This window comes from Dufourea novaeangliae, unplaced genomic scaffold, assembly GCF_001272555.1.
Source record: "Dufourea novaeangliae isolate 0120121106 unplaced genomic scaffold, ASM127255v1 scaffold177, whole genome shotgun sequence".
NCBI lineage: Eukaryota > Metazoa > Arthropoda > Insecta > Hymenoptera > Halictidae > Dufourea > Dufourea novaeangliae.
The window spans coordinates 762,078-784,402 of NW_015374070.1; the positions used below are offsets into that span (position 1 = coordinate 762,078).

Consider the following 22,325-nt stretch of genomic DNA (forward strand, 5'->3'; position numbering starts at 1 on the left):
ATGCCATAACAATTATTGATTTATTGTTAGAAATACTACGTCAAGGGTACATTTATAACCTACGGTAATGCTTATAAAATAATAGAAAATCGTTCGAACCTATGAAATACATATAAAAAAGTACAGTAATGTCCTTTTGCGCTGAAGCATGTAATGTGTATAACATGAAATAAGTTAACACATTACTTCCATTTTTTGGATTAATTGCTTATTCTTGTGGTTAGCACCAGCATAAATGTGTAAAATGCGGATGTTATTCGTTCGTATTACAAGAAAGCAGGTGTGAAAAAAGATAGTTCATGTCATAAACAAATGGACATAATATATACTTACTTTTATACAAATATCGTAAGTGTTAGTACTCTAAAGTCTAGTACTGCTTTCAGAATTAAACATTTTGCACATGTAAATGTTTAGAAACAGGTTTGGAGCAGTACCAGAAACATATTCACAAATTTTTTGAAAAGTTTATTTATCCTAAGAGATATACAAAACAAACATTTCTTTTATAACTGTTATAATTCCCCTATAATAATACAGAAAATTCTGTCGTAATTTTCAATATCTTTTTATTAATTATCTCCATCAAATGGATACCTTCGTATCAGTACAATTCATTTTAACCAGCTATGTTAAAATTATGCACATCTGCAAATCAGTATTAAAATATTACAATTTCATATTTTACAGTATTCGTCCTCTAGCTCCCTCTAAAACAGGTTTTGTTTTTGCTTATATAATCACACAATTATCCGTTATATGACAATGTGCAGGGGAGATGAAAAGCTTTATGTCAAAAAGTAGTGGTTACCTGCTGAGCCAAATCAAGGTGCAAGTCAGTCTGAACTGTAACAAAGCCTCTTGTATATTCGTTTTGCATACCAATTCTTGGCCACGAAATTCACATCTGCATTACCTAGCCGGTTTTGTTTGGTATGCTTCTTACACAGTTGGCTCTAATCTCAATGATTAAGATCTGTACATACTAAGATCTAGGAATGTTAATATTACAAGAAACCACAATAATTTATTATAATACAGCCTGCTGTACACCAGATGACTCGAGGCAATACAAGACACGCCCTATCTTACTTTCTTAAACAATGAACGGAATCACATGATTCTGAAAGGATTTAAACGTATTTCCTTTATTGGAAAAATGAATATGAGAGGGAGGATGACGATGGTAAGGGCAGGGACTACTTCAATTAGATAAAACTCAAAATACAATTCTAGTTTGGTATGTCTTTGAAGACTGTCAATTGATTCTGATAATAACGAAAATGTATCGTTTTAATGTCGTTATAAAAAGATTGAGAAATTATAATAATCCTTAAGACAACGTAAACACAAATTTATGATCAGTTTTATAAAAGAAATTAGATAGCTCCGTCTATCAATAATATGAGGAACAGAAATTATTCGTTTTGCGTAAATTAAAGGACTTTGCAATACCACTGCTCCATGGCTGGGTTGTCGTCGTCCCAATTTTGTGTTATTTTCGAAAAATTGTCAATCAGAGATATTTGTTTCGATTCCAATTACTTATAAGCTATATAAGGCTCAATCTCCTGGTTTAGAATACATTGTTAGTGAAAACTATCACATGTTGACGCAGATGTAGAATCGAAGTTGCATTTAAAATATACTTAGCCTAATACTTACAACTATACGACACGTACTTAAATCAGTTACATTCATACAAAGCAGCCCCATGCCCCACCTGCGACAGATTTGATTTAAAGAAATGTTCTGTACAAGGATATACAATAAGTCTTCTTACACTGGCAACGAATGAACTGAACTGATAAATATCAAACTATATCGAGTGATACCGCCCAACTATGGAGCCGCCGTATCCTGTATTACGATTTGCAACTACGTTAGCTTTTAACATAGTCTGGAGACAATGTCAACAATGATTGAGCCCCTGCGCCTTCCACCTGATACAAAGTGGGCACCATATTCTTTTCATTCTGCTATCCTACGCCATTTTACATGTTACTATCAATATGTTAAAATACAAATGTCACTCACACGGTCTTCTCTCGCGCCTCACATACATACAATTTTAAAATAATTATTATAATCGCGGGTATTTGAATTATTATTGTAAATAATCGGGGACTGGTGATTAGTTATTCGTTTCCCTAGTGGTGTAAGTACGCTCACGCTAAGGTCAATGGTACGTACAGTAGGTGAGGTATGCTTTCAGGATCAAGGACACGGGGTGATAGATGAAATTTTGTCGTGTATCCGCTATTCATCATCTTCTTTATACTCTTCTTCACTGTCGCTTTTTACAGTATTCACTGGATTTGCTACTACGGGTGCACCGTCCTTCATTTTCTTTTTGTACGCAGTCATTTCCTAAATTATTCAAAAAATAATACAAGCTCATACACAATTGATGTACAACATTTTATAAGTTACGACATATAAAATGGCAAATTTCTTAGCAAAATTCGATACTCTTTTTAATTCCATTTCTTACAAGTTCAACAAATATAATATATTCTTGCTCAGTAAAACAAGCATATTTATAGCATCATTATAAACACTGAAACTGGTTACCTACACTAATAATAAATTCTACAAAATAGCCGATATCTTTTTATTGAAAACTCTTCCTGCTGATGTTTCGGTTACTTTGCACGAATTAAAGAAAGATTACGTACCCTTTCATATCGAGCTTTATCTTGTTCTGCCATAGCCTCATATTTCGATTTAGTCTCAGGATCTGCATCTGACCATTTTTTGCCCAGTTCCTTAGCAATATCACCTACACCAAACTCAGGATTCAGCATTTTGACCTTTCCACGTTCATCATTACAGAACCAGAAGAAAGCAGACCTGGTGAACGTAACCACGTATCATTTTTTAAGAAATTATTTCTTTATTCACAAATGTAAAGATAAGCAATATATATAACCGGAAATTCTTTAAAGGTATCTTTTAGTAGACTGTTACAAATATTTTATATTAAAGGCATTACTTACAGTGATCTCTTAGGAGCATTATGATCTTTGATGTGTTTGCGTTTCTTGCCTCTGCCTTTACTTTCGCCTTTGGGTGGTGTGTAATTCTGCATTTCTGCATCATATCTCTTCTTGTCTTTTTCTGCCATTTCATGGAAACGTTTCTTCTCTTTATCTGACATAGTCTACAACCATAAGGCACATAAAATTAACCTTACATATAGATACAGTGCATAATGCTTACAATATCATACATTATGATATGCACACAAAATCTAACAATCCATTAATTGTTATTTACATACATTTTTTATCAGATAAATTCTTAAAAATAGAGATTCATTTGGCACAATATTAAAACAACACATCTATATAAAGAAGCAATCAAAGATTGCGCTCGATCGAATATTAAAAATATTGCTAGACAACCTGAAGGTTATTGATCGAATGGAACGGTGACTTGTGTATTCCTTTCATTGTGATGATGCTAACAAAAATTGTGTATCACATCATGGTGGATATATTTATAAGTAACTATTTATACACATTAAACAAAAACTATAACAAAAGTTCTTATAAAAATTAAAACACAAATTTATATCATTGGGTTTTTAAGAGCATATGATAAAAAAAATTGTTGAATATATTTCTACATATTTATTCTTGCAGATTATTTTCTAATTATTCGGCAATTTATATTCGAAGTAAACAATACTGGTTAAGTAATGTGGTAGTAGATTTGTAATAAACGAAGAGGGGGTTCGTTTTCAGACGGTGACGCCAAGAGACCGGGCGAGGGTGAGCCACAGGTTCGGGAGGATCGGTCGATAAAGACAGAAGTTAAAGCGTAGATGCAATTTAAAAATTATTGAAGCGCATTTTGTACCCGAGTTTACTTAAAAGTGGAGAACTTTTTCTCGTAATTAGACAATATTACAATTTCTAGAAGATGTTTACGAAAGACACGATTTTTAGATAATTAACACATATTGTTATTTGAATTGCTACTAAGTGCTTTCTTTTTATGAACCAGTCTTTAAGGTACAATTTTAACAATAGATTCATGCTATATATGACTAACCACAAGTGAAGACGAATAAAAAGGGTCTGAGGTATTCTGTCCTGCAATAGACACAAAAGAAGATGTAATACAATTACTTTGGCACGATTGGACCAGGGATTCTATAGGCAAAGGAAAAGGAAAATAAAAAATTATTAAGAGCTATAGCGAAGCAAAAAATTCCAGAGTTAAATCGTCTTCCTCAGTTAATAGGGTAATCAATTATTAAAACTATTACTATTATTAATATTAATAATTACTTTATATTCATGGAAAAAATAAAATTATATTCAGAACATCCTGATGAGAATGTATTACATTCAGGACAACAATCAAAATACAAAAAAAAATGACAAACGCTTTTTACATGTCAAGCTTTGTTCAATTACGTTTTGTATTCTCTTCTTATGATTCATTCAAATTAAATAAATTAATTGTTCAATTCCAAACTCGACCATACAAAGGAGACCATATTTAACTACAATATCCTTAGGTTACTCCTTACTTTCTACCAAAAAATTCAAGTGTAATAGGTTTAGAGACAAAACATCTTATAAAAAAATTACAGAAAATAAATCATTTTTCAATAAATACAATAACGATTTCGTTTAATAACTAATACTTTTAAGGTGTTTTCATGCTCACCTGACAAGATTTTAGGGAACTACAGTCAAAACCAAAGAATTGCAAAATTACATATACTCAATTAATGTTAAGTACCTTTCTTTATTTCATTTTAAAAAATATAACTAGATATAATGGACAACGAATCCAGCGATGAAAGCTCGCATTAAACGTGAAGACTACAGTCATCGAATTATGTTGCTTTCAAGCTGGTCGTATTTTGAACGGAAAAAATTGCCTGAAAATGTATTTGGAAGCGAAGCGTTTCGCGAAAGGTCGGGCTAAAAGTTTGCAGCTGCTCGGGCTAACATTTTGCCACAATAACCAAGAAGGTCAACGCCTTTAATCCTTCTAAAGACCATGTGGCCCTGAGTCCATAAGAAAAGTGCGCAGAAAGTGTCTCCCTTTTCGAGGGGTGGGATGGCCAGATGTTAGAGTGGCACCTGTTCATAATGACGTTGTTTCGCATCTCAAAGTTCTTTTACCGAAAAAATGTGTCTGGCCAATATATCAATGGCAACAAAGTATAATACAAGCGGACAACTGCAATTTTGTTGATTTTCACTTTTTTACACAAATGGACTAAATATTATTTAAGTCTCTTTATCTAAAAAAACATTGCAGTAATTATTATACACAATCTATTCATGTAGAAAAGTGGAACTTGACAAAATTGTAGCTTTACGTTTGTATTTTGCTGCTGTCAATATATTCACACAATATACGCACATATACACATTATACTGAACACTAGACTCTTGACATTTACCCAACTCTCATATTTACAGCATAGTTTATAAAAACCAGTATTCTAGAGAAAGTTATAGAAGTTTTGTAAGCTTATTTTTTAATAGCTATTTATTTCTTTTATATGTCTAACCCCCATTAAACTTTCTATTAGTGTCGAAATGTGAGGACATTATTAAACTGCATTACAATACTTATTATGTTTTGTGCATTAACGTATGTTATAAATGCACAAAGGACCACGGTGTACTTGAAATAAAAGTAAGTTTGGATTTCATGGAGTTATTATCATGAATGTGAATGTGAATGTGAATGTAAATATAAATGTAAATGTAAATGTAAATGTAAATGTAAAACAGTAACAATTTTCGTAAAGATTGCTATGAATACCACTTTAGTATGGACATAACAGAGTCTTTCATAAAGGAAACAAATTTCTGACAAAATTTCAGTTCACTGAATTAATCAATAAGAATCTGAATTTGCATAAAGATCCATAGTCTAGTAATCAGTATACTGGGCAGGCACTCTATCCATTTGTAGTACACACAGATGTCTAGAATGCAATGAAATAAAGAATTAGTAACATTCAGTGAAATTTTTATTTTACCTTCGGTGTAATGAAACTGTTAATAACGAATATAAATGTCAATTCACGTTCTACTTCTATAAATGAATCCACATCACTGTGATTTTGTGCAAGAAGAAAGCAGCTCAGTGATGAGACTGCATTTACAAAAGCGTATCCACGTTATATACAAGACTATAATATTATATCCTTCAAAATCGTTTCCTTAGAAAGCAACACACAGATGAAACTTTTTCCATTTCTGCTGAAAATTAGTATTTCTTAGGAGGTTTTAGTAAAGCTACTGCTCGGTCACGACTTTCAACCGTATGAAAATTATGTTATAAGACAAAGATTTTTAATAATGATTAACAATGTCATCAGAAACTCTATGTTGAGTCAGAACGAAATTGTAGTAAGCATTAGATGGCAGAGTTGGACAAAATGTAATCTAATTGCAAAATCTAAAGTACAATTACAATGTAATTATAATTCTCTTGCAATTGTAATTGTTACATTGCAATTCCATTGTAATTGAGATTTGTATCTTGTAATCAGATTACATTTTGCCCAACTCTGTTAGATGACTGAAATGAACGGTTTCTTTTGGATTGAACTGAAGAGCGATCGATAACGCAAATCATTCGCACATTCTACCATTCTTTACTATAGGTATAAGAGGTACTTTAAGGCTAAAAAAGCCTCCAAAATATTAAGAATTAAGTGAAATACAAACTGCCAAAAATTGGCACTGCACAATGCATGTGTCCAGATGGTGAACATTATTCTAGTTGAATGACTCGTCTGAAAGCACAATCGTTGAAAATGAGTACTCTCTGACTCAATATCTACAAGATAGAATTCGCTCATTAAAATCGTTGAACTCTGAAAAATTTATTTATATGTTTATTTTTAGAGAATTTTAGGAAAAATTTACAGAGTTGATATTTCTTGTATAATTTTGCGAGTTTTTATTAAAATCTTTTAGAAAGTTCCACCTTGAAGATCTTGAGTCAAAGAATACTCATTTTCAACGATTTTGCTATCAGATGAGTCAGTCAACTGAAATCATGCTCACCACCTGAACACGCACATTGCCGAGCGCCTACTTTGCTGCTTTGTATTTCACTTAATTTTCAATATTCTAGAGGTTTTTTGGTATTAACATACTTGCTATATCCACAATAAGAAATTGTAAAACATGCAAATGATTTGAGTTATTAGTCGTTCTTCAATCCATCCCAAAAGAAATCTCTCTGTTGAGGACAGGCCAATTTCTCGCGTTATTTTGTTTCCAGCCTTATTATTAAAATCTACGTATTCCTCATGTTCGAAAATGTAAAGATTTGAAATTCCATAAACATCTTCTGCATATAATAATATTATGTCATGTCTCCGTGGCATACATAATCACTGTTTACGAGTGTGTACGGTATGTTTGCAAATATTTATGAGAAATGCAACAAAGGAATCTTTTATTGCAGTAGTAATAAGAATATTGATTGATTTTATTCCGGTGCAACTTTGTAGAATGCGGACAACGAATCAATAGAACAAGAAGGAGGGTTGTCAGTACACTGCAGATATTTATACAAAATCACAGTTTTAGAAATTTATATAATATAAATCGAAATTGAACACAATTTTGTTCCCCATATTATGGGTTTTAATATATTAATCGTAGAAGATAAATGGTATAAAAATTCATTCAAATCTTCATATTATTAAACTTAACAGATTTGAAGTGAATTGAAGTAAATGCATAGAAACAGAAATTTGGCTTTTACAGAGCTTATCAAATTGAGTAGCGAATAACGCCTGCCATGGACTGTGAAAATTAAACGAATAAAAATTACTAAAAAAAAAATTCTGATGTTTAACACTACTTCAGTACATTTAATAATAATGGAAAATGTGTACCAGATAAAAGTTCAATGTTTTCAGCTGGAACAAATTAAAAAAACACAAATGAAAATGTTCTATGACTCAACTTTGTACACACTGTGAAATCGAATTCTTGAAGGGAAAAACATGAATTTATAATTAGAATTGTACCTGGAATACGATTTCCACATGTTGGTCAAATGTGTAATTGTAACAATTAAAGCTGCTTATGCATGTCAAAGATAAATAGCTGATAATGCACAGTCGTTAAAAGGACGATGTCTCAAATGGTAAATATTGTAACGAAAAAGAAACACGTAGTAAGAGACTCCGAAGACCTTCGCCATGGGAAACGCTATTATGCTATCCAGTCCGTTAACTACAAATGTGCGGTAATAACTCTTACTTAAAATAATGGAGGCACTTTCTCAGTTTACTATAATTTAAGCTATAATTTCAAATATCGTGTTCTAAAGCAATCGTTCAGACATGTGTTTCCTTATTTTTTAAACATACATTTGCTGCTTAGAAAAAGTTAAGACTTAAAGTTAAGCCTTTTTTTCTACATGATCAAAATTACTCTGACTTCACACTATTTTTAGTGAAAGAATTTTTCGAAGATTATAGTTCTCACTGTTGCATACTTATTCAGTATAATCAATTCAGTATTATAAAAATTCCTATGACGACACACTGTTTCCATTAAAGTAATTTTTCAAATGATGCAATTATTGCATATTTATTTCAATGTAGGCAATATAAGGGAATTGTGTACCCAAATACTTTTTCTCGTAACATTTTGTATGACTTTTTTGAAGTATGCTACATAAGTTAATTGGTTTCATAACAGAACACTCTATACACGTGTGTTGAATGAATTGCTGTAGAGACTGGATAAATGTTTGCAAACACAGACTTGCAACCACAGCAGTTTAACGATACAGCAGATACTCTATAGTGTTTCTGAATTATAAGCAGAAACTGAACTGGCTAATAAAACTCGCTAGAAAGAAAGAATGGTCTTAGTAAACATACATGGATAAATTATTAATCGTATCTCAATCACTTTTTCTGTTAATGATATAGGACATAGAACAATACTGAGAAATATTGTCAGAAAAAAACAGAAAACTGTTAATGTTTGAACCTGTATCGAACAGTTTAAAAAGAACATAGAATTTCTGTTAATTCTCTTCAGTGAATGTTTAAATCAGATACATATATTTTGTACTGTTAAAGAGGCAGTAATTTATAGCTTCTTGTAAGGGAACGTTTTACAGCATTTCAAATATTGCAATTCTTAATAATTATTAAAGTACACAAACCTTGATATAGAAACAGTGAGCGATAAAAGTATTTAACGTCAGTGTATCTTCATACATGTCTACATTGTTGTTATGATACAATACACTTACATCTTCATTTCTTTCTCATTTCGTATATATTTATAATTTTTATCCATTCAGAGTAATATTTGTGTAATTTTTGTATATACAGTGAAACTTTGACTATCTGATCAAATATGCAATTTTAAGAAATTAAATTAAACTATGATACACAATATTAAAAATTACGCCATTTAATTATCAAGTAAATTTCATGTGACAAAGATAGATGACAAAGATAGATAAGATTTACTACAAATTTCAACTGACATGACTACTACAACCCAGGAAAATCAGTTTCTTGATCATTTTCTGTAATAGTGAATTCGTCCTTGAAGAAATATGTCCATGTTACAAAAGCTTTCTGTAGAGAAAAAAATTGTATAAAAGCTAGTCTGGAATTAAATTTATCAGAAATTCTTACTGAAACGACCACTATAACTCGGAAAATTCGTTGTTTCTTTATTTTTAATGTTGAATTCATTTTTAAAGGAATATCTATATATTACAAATCACTTTAAAACTATTAACTCATTGACTGTAAAATTATAGTTAAGAAAGTTTTGACTAGAACGACTATAACACGAGAAAGTCAGTTTTTTATTCCCTTACCATCCCTAAAATATTGACATACTATAAAAAAAGCTTTTGTGAAGAACAAAATGTATGAAATCATTTGCTGTAAATCAATTTCACGTTAGATTTATTAGAATTTTCACTATGAGGACTATAACTTGAGAAAAACCAATTTCCTGTTCTTTGTTCATTGTATGAGCGTTGAATTCGTCCCCAAAGGAATGTCTACATATTACAAAACACCTTTTATAAAGAACGAAATCTATGAAATGACTCGACTGTAAACCGGTCCCGATTCTAATCCTATTCGTGACAGGATTACAGGTAGTTGGTGTAGGTAATACGGTAACCGTTTTCCGAAATATTTCTGATCTATTCACATTAAATCAGTTCTTTGGCTAGAAATTCTGTAAAATTCATATAATCGAAGACTGGTACGTGATTTAAATATCGATGATGCATCACGTGCCGTCTTCGTCAGGTAGCCCGAGAATTGCATCGATCAAATATGTATTCGATACATCAGATCATAATCTCAGAACACGATTATCCACGTAGTAACTGACGTTACTCTTCTGTTTTATACTTTCTTTTTATCAATTTTGCATGTTAATTTGCTCACTAAAATATATTTTTTAGATGATCATTATTTAATCGACTGATAAAATTGATAGGAAATGGGAGTGCTCTAAAACATTTCTCATTTTCTATTCACATACTGGAACATATTTCTAGATTCTAGAGAATTAATTCAACAGCATTTTTTGTTATAGAGTACTAAGTTTTTGACTCTATTAATAAATCACTTCAATTCTACAAAATCTAATTTTAATCAGCTCACAAAAAGTATTGACGAAATGCTAAATATTTTCCAAATGTAACAAATACTTTTTAATTTACATGTTCTACGGTTATCTATTTCCCATCAATCTAACAATACTTAGTAAATTGTTAAACAATTATCTCGTTCTAATGTTTTGTTTTACTCATACATTAATGACTCGATAAATTTAAAGGAATTCATTTTGGTAGATAAACTGACATGAGAACTGAACCCTGCAATAGCTTCTAAAATGATTGGTGAATCAAATTTATGTCAGAAGAAAATAATACAATTGTTTATTAAAACGTCAGAAGTTAAATGAGCAGAGCGCCGTAGGCAATGTTAAAAATTAACGAGGAAAACATAAATAAAAAATGAAATAATCAAGTCTTATGGCTTCATAATAGAAATAGTTTGTAGCCTTTTAGGATCCTATTGAAAATATATAAAAATATTTTATAAAATGGCTTTGTCAATCAATTGGTTAATTAATGTAAACGGTTTCATTAAATATTTTTATTTCCGTCATAAAACGTGCGCAATCTTCAAAGAAATCTGGCAACTTCCAGACAAGGTTGATTAACTGTGAATTGCTCTTTAAATTAGTTACACTTTTACTTCAACGAACAACGCTAGAAGCCATTATTATTTCCTGAAGTACGTTTAACGAACCAATTACAGGAAAATTGTATTTGTAGGAGTATATAGGGTTCCTTCTATTAAAAAACATCATTAAAAACAATCAGGTTTATGTACACTTGTGTGTATATTAAAAGGTTTATATTCCATAATACAGGGCTTTTACTACTAATTATTGATTACGATTATCTTCCTTGTATCCACAGTAACTTATCTGTACAAGAAGTAACATCAAAAAGTACATAAATAAAACTATTTTTGATTTGAATTTATTCTTTGTTTTTAGATTCAATTTAAATGTGTGAGACGTAAATAATTCAGAATTTTCAATGAAGCAAAAGGTAACTTGCTTAATTATCTCGAATTTATATTCTAGCTTCTACAAATTTTAAACTGTCTTTATTAAATAATTCAGACTTAATCACTCGGAACAAAAATTCTTCTGAGTCACACTTGTGATTCATATTTTATGCAATATATTATTAAACGTATTTTAGTTTCGACAACTTTAAGTTTTCTTAGATTATACTTTAACATAAATACAACATATCGTGTTTCCCCACCTTGCTTTGATCGAATTCAATTAAAATCATTGATTTCAGATTGCTTATTTGTAAGAAATTGGGAACATTAATTTCTAATAAATTATACAATAGCATCAAAATCGAATTGCGTATTTGGATATATCAGGAAAATGACTTAAAATTAGAGATCATGGAAATGTAGACAGCAGTTCATAGAACACACGAAAATCGTTGGTATTCAGCATAATAGGACAAACATATACATATAGCAAAATAAAATTAAGAAACAAGACAGCATATCTGTTACTCGTATTTATACAGTATGAATGAATTTCGATTTCACACATTTTCTTTTTTTTTGCAAGTGACAAGAAAATGCTACCCTTAGCAGAAAATATTTAATCAAGCCAGTTGACACATTCACTGTAAGAATTGTTTATATACAAGATATAAATGTAAAATACTGTTATGTATATATTAAACAAATTGAGTAGATGTGGTGATTTTACCGAAGAAAATGTTAACAATGTAAGAAATGTTTCTGTGTTCCTCGAATATACAGTACTATAACGTTGTGTGTGGAATTTGAAAGTTCGTGAAAAACTGTGTAAATAAGGTCAGAAGATGTTAAAGCATTTTTAACTTCTTGAACAAAAGGATTCATAATGAACATTTTAAGAAGCTTTCTTCAATGTCTGACGATGACCGAATACTTTCCATTCACTGTTTAATTTCCTCATTCTGTATTTTCTAAATGAACAAAGATATGCAGTGTTATATCCATACTTTACTAAAATAGAGAAGACACATCCTCTTTTTTCACTGTTAGTGAAAAATGTTTCACCGAAATTACACGAATGATTTTTACAACAGACATTTGATTACATACTTTCTGCCAAGGGTACTACATTACACAGTCTCTGATTAATTACTTTCTTTCTTAATTTACAGTGACACACATTCGTTCACAGACTTCTGATATAGCAATTAACTTTCAAACTTTTCTGTAATTTCTATTTATACATTCTCCTTTTGTTACCTTTATCATCCTTTTGTGATGAATTTTTTTAATTTTAAAATAAAATCCACATTTTGGTAAATAATTTGATCAAAAAGTATGTGATATCCTTTCATGAACAAAAGTTGTGAGTCACGATATGTCGGTACGTGTATGCAACTAAAAAAAAAGTTACAACGAAATTTTAAACAGGTTTAGTATCGCATCAGCAGCTTAAATTGCTTGTTAGCGACAACCTGGGACTGTTGTGTAATTTACATTATTCTGTCAATTTGCTTCGTCTCTTTGAGAAATGATAGCATCTTAGGAGTCTTGTATATTGAAAAGTCAAATAATGTCGAACATATAACATGGTATATTAATTGCTTACCTTCCACCTCATTGCGCATTTTTTGGAGAACTCCCGGAAAACGATCTTCTCCTCGGGATGCTTCTTTTTGTGTTCCTGGCGACACGTCTGGACGAAGAACGCGTACGCGGTCATCCGTCCCCTTGGCTTCGAGTCCTTTCCCCTCGGCATATTGTCTCGCTGTTGTAAGCCCTGAGCGTTATTCTGCTGAAGATTATTCTGTTGCTGCGTTAGCTGCTGTAGCTGATGCTGTAATCGAAGAAACAGATTGTTAACAATTTTGCGAACCAATTGTGCCTGCAAGGCACATCCCTGAATGAACTGTTATTACTACATACATGAGTGCTTATATTAGTGAATAATATACGGCGTCATTTCGTTACTGAAACGTCCACAACGATAAAAATAAATAATTATATATGAATTTCTGCAATTATCGACGCTAGAATTTTTTATCGCACGGTTATCGTTTGGTCCTATCGATCTCTAGGATTACGTCCAGATTCGTGCTTCGAAAAATATCGTATGTTGCTATGTTATTACTAAATAATCACACAATACGCATAATTGTTTTAGTGTTTAAAAGTATTTTAATAGAATAAAATATGTGCTGCATGTATCCTCGGCAACGATCACCTTGAGGACCCTCGTGTTCTCTAAAAGGATTTTTTAGTTTTGGAGTGATCCGCGCTCAAAGGTTTAATAGTTTTCTTCCAGCGAAATTTTAACTGACATATTCCATATTATAAAAAAAACAGTATTTTTTAGATCTGAGTTTTTCAAATGCAGTTAATATCGTTTCTTGAATAGGGGACGCTTCATTCCTCACAAAGAACACCAGATGCCGGAAAAGGTGATAGCCTGTTGGGGAAACATCTGGTGAATATGGTACGCATAACTTAACTCAGCTCACTTTACTATGGCCGACTGTAAATTTATATGAAAGAAGTATTCACAATTCTTTCTTTGTCTCATGTCGTTTACTTATGTAGAATAAGTAAAAAAATCATCAACAAAACACAAATAATGAAAGAAAAATGGAGAAACACAAGAGTGTTATAATTTCTAACAAGCAATCTAAGTTAGAGATTTGAGACTTTTGGTTCATGATACAAGTCATCACTGTTGAAGCTTGAAGGTATAACCGTGTCCCTTTTGGAAAAATTATACCAACGTTACGCAAACATTGCAGCTAGCCCTGCAATGACTGATCAATGGACTGTAAATGTTTATGCAAATATTGATTTGTAAGCTAAATTACAGAAAACAAGTATAAATTTGTTGAGTCTGTGAAGCGTTCTGTTATGTTCCAAATAAATAAACCCTATTACACTTTATTATACATTTTACAATACGACATATATGCGTAGATATCTGCAGTTCAGTCATGATAAAGCTAGCTGCAATATTTGCAAAACTTTGATATTTAAAATATATAAATTCAAAGTTAAAACTCAACAGTGATATGATAAACGTGAGTCGTATTAATATTTATAATTAATCGCGACTAATTGTCAAATATTCGAATATCAGCACATTTCATGTCCTCAACAACCGCTTCCTGTTTGTTCTCGATTAAAAAAATGTAGTGACTTCTTAGGGACCTTTTGAAGTGGTCTATAATAATCGACACGCTTTTTAGGTACAAGATACCGAATGTGGTTTTCACTACTAGAAAGTCTTCGACTGCATACAGTACTTCAATTAGTGGATTTAGTTTGGTTATCGCTATAATGTCCTCTGCTCATACAGTCCGCAAATAGGGTACCCAAGTCCAATCATAAGGTACCAAAGAAGGGTCAGTCTCCGCAAATAATTCTCATTTCGCAATAGAAAGGAACAAACATCAATTATTAAATTCAAAATTGCCCGTACTAAGTTTACACATGATTAAACAGCGGATGTTTGTGTAAATTCCCAACTGTGGCTGGAACTCCAGACAGTAATTTGTAAAAACGAAAATTAGAATTTTCTTTTCTACACTAGGCGTTTTATTAGCAAGAGGACCGAACAATGTACTGCACATAAATTTTGATGAAATGTCATTGCACAAGTACTAAACAACTAGATCCTAAGTAGTCCTCTCGAGCCGTAGGTGTACACACTCAATAATTTATAAGATATTTAACAATAGAGATCTGATGGATTATTTCCCTTTGTACCACTGGATCTAGAATCTAGTTATCCACTATCTTTCTACAATGTTTCATTAAAATTGGTGCGTAACACATAGTGCGGTCGCTTGTGAGTTAATACTAACACATGAGTACATACAGAACTGTATTAAAATATTTAGTTCATTGCGATCTGCAAGTCAGAAGTTGCTACAAATGCAGTTTTACTCATTATCATTCAACAACCAAACGTGATCCACCATCACTGAAAGCATCTGCCATGGCGTGTTACAATGTTCTTGTGTAAATCACTAAACATGGTGTTCTTATAATAAGGAGCCAAACTTTACGAATGCAATCTACGTATTGCAATAATAAAAAAACGTCATACAAACATATGTCCGCAAGTGCTTTAATTCCAAGGTACAGCGTTTCAAAGTGTCTCATTAGAGGAAGTATTCAAAATGACATCACTAAGCAAGAATGCACGTTTCATAGCGCTACTTCATGGATTGCTAAAGACGTATGAGGGTCTCTTTATTATTTCGAATGATCTGACAAGTTTCTAAACTCTCTTCTAAACTCTCCATAAATCTTCAATAAACAAATTGCTTAAGATATCCACAAACAATGTAACATACAAATTTCCTCCTACAAAAAATTTTGGAACGCTATATGTTGAAACGAAAGTATTTGCGCTTGTATATTTATATAATGGTTTTTTATCACTGTGATGGATAGAATGTACAAATAAAGTTTGCAATCCTGTATAATTTGTTCACATTGTTTAACACTAAAGCACATGTACGAGAGTTCTTTGTATTCCTAAGTGTACGTTTTCTACTAATTTTCTTTTTTTGTTTTATTTCCATATAAAAGATCAAATTTCATTGATTTCAATACTTTAACACAGAGAGAATATTCATAGAAAATACAAAACGTTTTGCTGAAAATTAAGACGTAAAAATGAAAAGAAGACTGAAAAGAAATATATCAAATCGAAGAAAATAATTTCAAATAATACGACACACATAAATAATTATAAAATAGTATTTTACTGTTTCATTAATCGTCAAACTAGTCTCATAATTCGAATTACTATAAAGTACTGTAAAAAATGTTGTATTGATTATTAATACAATAAAATAAATCGATACATTTTTCTGTTAGTTTGAAAGCCAGAAAATTTTGTTTAAAAAAACATGAAATTATTAAAATTGGAAATGCACTTGTAACAAGTTTTTGCAGATATCATGGAAGAATAGAACTTGCATCATGCAAACTTTTCATTCACCATTTCTCCTCTGCTATTTGCTTAGAATAGAGCTAGAGCATTATTTCTTATATTGTACCCTACTCTGTGATTTCGATGAGCATCCAAGAAGAGATCAAAGGATTCTCCGTACTTGTGTCTTAAGCTGAGCCATACAAATTAGAGAGTCAACACTACACAACTACTAAAACCGTCGAAATAACGGATTTCCGATTGTTACTTCAGATTATAGATTATTTAGACGTATTACATTGATTGTAGACTTTATATTATACTACATTAAATTGTATTACATATTGTATATATTCCTATATTCCACAATTAAATATCGTGTACCTGCAGTGTCGCCAGTTCTAGTGTTCAATGTTCCACTATACAAGAATAATAGAAAGATAAGGCACCCAATAATGAAAATAAAATTTTGTGTTCTTTTAATAAATGTTTCCATAAGAATTTCGAATACTAGTAGTTCACTGATAAGCTAGAGAAACAGTTCTTAACGGTTTTCCAAAATTCAAAGTGATTGAAGGAAAACAATTAGTAGAGGAGCAGTATGGGAATCACGAGAACACTATGGGAGTTTTTACTGTATATCTCTGGCGTTACATTCAAAAGTGCTATATGTATTTTCAACGAATGAATTCCATTTCTAAAAAAAATTCCAATTTTACATGCGACGCATTGCGTACAATATTGAAGTTATATTATCGGATGACACAATTGCGTGCGAATAGTTTAAATAAATTTGTACTAGATGTCTATGAAAAAAAAACGTCTAAACTAGACATACTGATCGTCCGTATATACCTATACTTGCAGTTTATGAACTTGTCCACCCAAGTTATCCATCTACAATTTTTAGTCAAATGTAGTACATCTAATATTCACGACGAAATATGTCAAGTCATCACACTGATTTGTGTTAAGTTTAGCTCTAAATACAATAAATTAGTAAAGCAAATTTTTCTGAATTTTATTCACTTCTAAAGTATGAATTCTACCTTTCGTTTTTAAATGGTAAAATTTACTAATTATTATGTTCCTCTGTAGTTCGTCAAAAAAAATATATAACATTTATTCATGAAATTATAAAAATGTTGTCTGCTTTTTAACGAGCTCTTTTAATTGCTATTTCCAGATTTTTTTTAAATATCTTCGTTAGAGAAATTTAATTTACTTTGCAGTAAAATGTTCGATACATTTTCCATTCTTTTCGACACGTGTTCTAGTATCTTTTTTAAAAAAAACTATAGTACCTGCTATTCAAATACCCTAGATCAATTGCTTAATTATCGATATTTTTCAGGCACCCAGCCAAATAATACATAAATTGCGGATTATATATTGTTATACCTCGCATACAACTTAATAAGCCACAATAAAATAAGAACGTCAATGATTAATAAAAGCCAATGGAATAGACGCGTCTGTTTTCACCACAACTAATAGCCATTTAAAGGATAGCAACTTCACCTAAAGCTACACAATTTACAATGTTTTCTGTGTATGGATTTAAACAAAATGTAAATTTTCCTAGAAGAAGGGTTTCATATTTGTGAAGCTAAAAGAATTCGGTAACATTAATGGTAACAAAGATAGATGAAGTACAAGTACCTGAAAAGGATACATACTAAACGTTAGGAAAGTGCCAAGCTTCAGCCTTAGGCCTCCTGTGCATACTGTACAAATTTAATGGATTGAAATCTGAAGCAAAAATGCTCCAGTTATCGGAAATAATTATTTCTCGATCGATGTTCATTATAAACTTTTTGTATATTTCGATGGGTGGAACTGTTCGTATTGTCAGTGTATACTAATAAAGTCTATGAACTTTTTAGCTCAGAACGATCTACCAGATATATTACAGAAATTATTTCTTTAATAACATACCTCTTTTTATTTCCAAATTCTAATTATACGAATATTTTTCTACCTCAACTAAAGAAGTATTTTTCCATTCGACGCAGAAGCTACCGAAGTGTACTGTTTTGTATTCTGTGCCACATACAGGAGAAGAACAATTCCATTGACTTTCGTGTAATTTTCGGAACCTTAGTGCATTGAAAGATGAACAAATGTTATTCAGGGAATATGTATGCGTATACAAAAATCCATCGCTAGACTGCTTTCAGTATGTAAAACACATAAAAATGTGAATTTTAACAATGATTAATGAAGCTTTCATTTTATATTTAACTTAACGAACTCTATAAATGACGAAAGACGTCGTCTTTCGATTGTGATTTTTGTAAAGTAATTAATATTTTGTAAAATAATAAATTAGTTTTCTTCCAGGTTAATTTTCAACAATAAAATATCGTCTGATTTTCTTAAATTCATTTCAACTACCGACAACGAAACACATTGAACAACAAATATTTGTGAAACAAAAATGATCGATAAAAAATGTACATTTTACAGTAGAGAATTTATTTTTGAGAAAATTTGAAAAAAACAGTTCAATTTAACTGGGAATTCGGTTTAATTACTCCTGCTGTGTATATAACGGTTAACAGTATAACGGTTGTTTCATTTAACTTGATTATAAATGAACCCATACAATTTAATATTTAACAAACACCCGTAACCTCCAGTTATCAATATTAATATGCAAATATTTCCATTTTTTGGTGATTCGTAAATGAGACAAACTGTTTTCGTGTAAAGGGCAGAAAATTTGTGAAGAAAACTACTATCTTGTAAATAACTACCTATTTTATGTAGAAATTAACCACACACACACGTGTAGAGACATTCAAATAAGTCTATTACCTTATTGCATTAAAAATTAATTTTCTCAACAATAAATTCCCTTGTGAAAAAGTGTAACGCACATTTTTTTAGTCTAGTTAACGCGTAGCCACATCTCTTGTATGGTTGTATAGATGTACAGATATCATTAGGAAACACTTCGCGTATACTTGAAATCTTTTTTTAATTTAAAGAAGAATATATTGTAGAAAGAAAAAAGTAGGAAGTTCATAAAATTGAACAATTATTGTAATCCAAACTGTTTTACTTATGTAAAGTAATTTGAGATATTGGTGCAATGTTACCCTAGTAGTAATTAAGATGTAAACCACTTATCGTGTAAAAGATTTTTTGTCGACATTATTTATCACGTAACAGGCATGGTGCAAGAACTGTACAATTATTATTATACCGCGTTACAGTATTTAATGCATCCAGTGTGAGAGTATCATAAAGCAAGTTAGATGTAATTAATCCTCTGCAAAACAAATTGCAATTCTGGGGCTTCCTTTATATTTCCCACATTTGAAATATAACAAATATTTCACATCTTCGAATTACAATAGAACTATTAAATAAATTCTAATTAAAATAAATTTAGAAATTCAAAAAATAATTATTCATCAATTTACTGACACTTAAACAAAAAAGTCCAATTCAAATTTCAATATTGTCAGGAACATAGATATTTTTTAATCATGCTTAAAACTTATCGAAAAGCATCGGGGGACTCTACTTCATCAAGTAAGATTAAATCTTCTAGATGTTGATAAACTTAGATCGCGTGTTAGTAGCTAAAGAACAATCAGATAGAACTTGAATGTCTAGATGTTCGATATAGAGTTTCATTAAACTATCAGATGCACGCGAGGCGAATCACGGAAAACAAAAGGAAAAAAGACAAAATAGGACGATAATTCTAAAACTTGAAGTTAACCTAATTTTTCATTATTAATATGTACTAGGATATTACGTGTAAATATTTTATAATGGTTTATATTTGCATAACGTGCCTAATTATTAAACTTTATACATTTATGAAACGAATATGAATCGAAATCATTTTCGCAGAACAGAATTCTGTATAATAGAATACGATTGTAAATTTGCAATTCATACGTGTTTCAGAGTTCTGACAAAAAGAATCATTCAAGAACGAAAAATATAGTAAATACTGAATCATATTCAATAAAGTTGCTTGTATACCTTTTGTCTGAATCTCTATGCTTTCTTCATACCGCTGAATACAATAAAAAGAAACTAATTGTTCTAATATAAGGATAAAATTGTTTATCTAATCAGCAACGCTATCCCAAAAACTGTAAAAACAAAGCAACGTTATCGAAATAAATGTGACGCAGTGTAGAACGTGTGCGTTTGCAGCATATGCGAATACACAAAATACAGTAAAATGAAAACTTTAACGGAAGCTTAATCAAATTTGTATTTTATGTTCTATTTAATGTATCCTATAACTGAAGTAATGAAGTTTTCTTCGATTCAGATTTTCACAATAAGTCAACGTGAACGTGAATTAGCATCAACCTTCGAGACGTATTAATTATTCAAGTACTTTCATGCATCATGTATTAATTACGCATTAAAATGAGCAATATATTCTTTATACCTTGGAAAATACCCATTTATATTAGAATGAATTAATTATGCAATTATTTCTGTACGAGAAGAATGCAATATATCTTCCATAAAACATTTCTGAAGATTAAATAACATAAACCAATTAATAGCTTTAAGTAATTAATGAAGAAATATATGTATGTACATCTCGATCATTTCAGTTCTTCAATATAAAAAGAAAATAACTTTAACTCGAAGAAGTCTATGATTCTTCCGTAACATGAATCTCGAACACGTCCATTAAACTTGATCCTTCTCAGAATCAATTGAAATGAACTGTTCGACCTCAGTATACGAATACAAAAGGAAACATGCGTATTTAGGAATAGCTGCAACGCATGGCTGACTCCTATAAACGTTTGCTACATTTCTTCTGTACCTTAAGTGGTCCTCCGACCTTGTTCGACCTATCCTATAATTAAGAGACACGAAATAATATCGTCTAATTTATAGCATATTGGGAAAGATCAAGCTATGAAATTTGTAGTAATTAAAATATCTCAATTTGCTAGTGTATGTAGAAAGTACTGATCTCAGAGATTCAACTTAGGGTAATTACCTCAGGTTGTAACACAGTCAAAGAACGGAGACGCAGAAACTAACGAATTTTCAAAACCATTCGGAATTGTAGCTCTTTTATTGAATCGTTCACTTACCAAAAAAGCAATCTTTATCGGCACGTAAAACATACCGTTTCAACGTACATTTTTTCAAATTGAAACTCATTTAACCGAGTTATTTGAATTCCAAGGCTATTTATTGTCCAGTTTAATTTATTTTGAACGACTCCGTATGAAACACGATCGAACGTATCAATTTAGAAAATTCAACACTTTATATAGAACCAGTTGTAAAGAAATAATAAATTTACCAAGAAAATCTTATCGGCTAAAATGCAGCGAAAGCATAAAGATCAGTTGATTTTTACATTATTGATTATTTGATAAATGTTTACTCGATATTCGAATAACGATACACAAAAACAAAATATAAAATACAGTATCTCTTTGAACTTTGACTAAAAGCAAATTTAATACTCGTAATAAAAAAAACGGAACGGTTCTAAAAAGAAAACAAGCAATACAGTTCATAAAATTCTGCAAATGTAAATTAAAGAAACAAACTGAATTAGTTCACAAACCGAATGTTTAACGTAAATACTTTTTTCTATGAAATATTTCATCCGTTCACTGAATTTTCTTTTAAATAACGTCATTCTCGGTACTTGACGGGCGTACACGTGGAAGAATATGAGCCTGGCCTCTTCCATTTACCTCTATCACCATAATCTTGAATTTTCGGACCACTTTCCGACTTTCTCTCCGACTGATAGACACAGACTTCAACCTTAACTTTCATTCGAGCCCCGCTTTA

The 22,325-nt window shown here is 31.0% G+C and overlaps 1 protein-coding gene across 1 annotated transcript in view; it reads right to left on the minus strand.

Annotated features, from left to right (window-relative positions):
- Positions 1–528: 528 nt before the first annotated feature.
- LOC107190406 (high mobility group protein DSP1-like) overlaps positions 529–22,325 on the minus strand; it is a 28,416-nt gene continuing 6,619 nt past the window's right edge. Inside the window, exons 2-5 of the mRNA XM_015579204.1 lie at positions 13,197–13,424; positions 3,000–3,163; positions 2,679–2,853; positions 529–2,370 (exon numbers count right to left, since the gene is read on the minus strand). Of these exons, the coding sequence (XP_015434690.1) occupies positions 2,260–2,370; positions 2,679–2,853; positions 3,000–3,163; positions 13,197–13,424 (678 nt within the window). The 3' untranslated portion in view covers positions 529–2,259. The remainder of the gene's footprint in view (positions 2,371–2,678; positions 2,854–2,999; positions 3,164–13,196; positions 13,425–22,325) is intronic.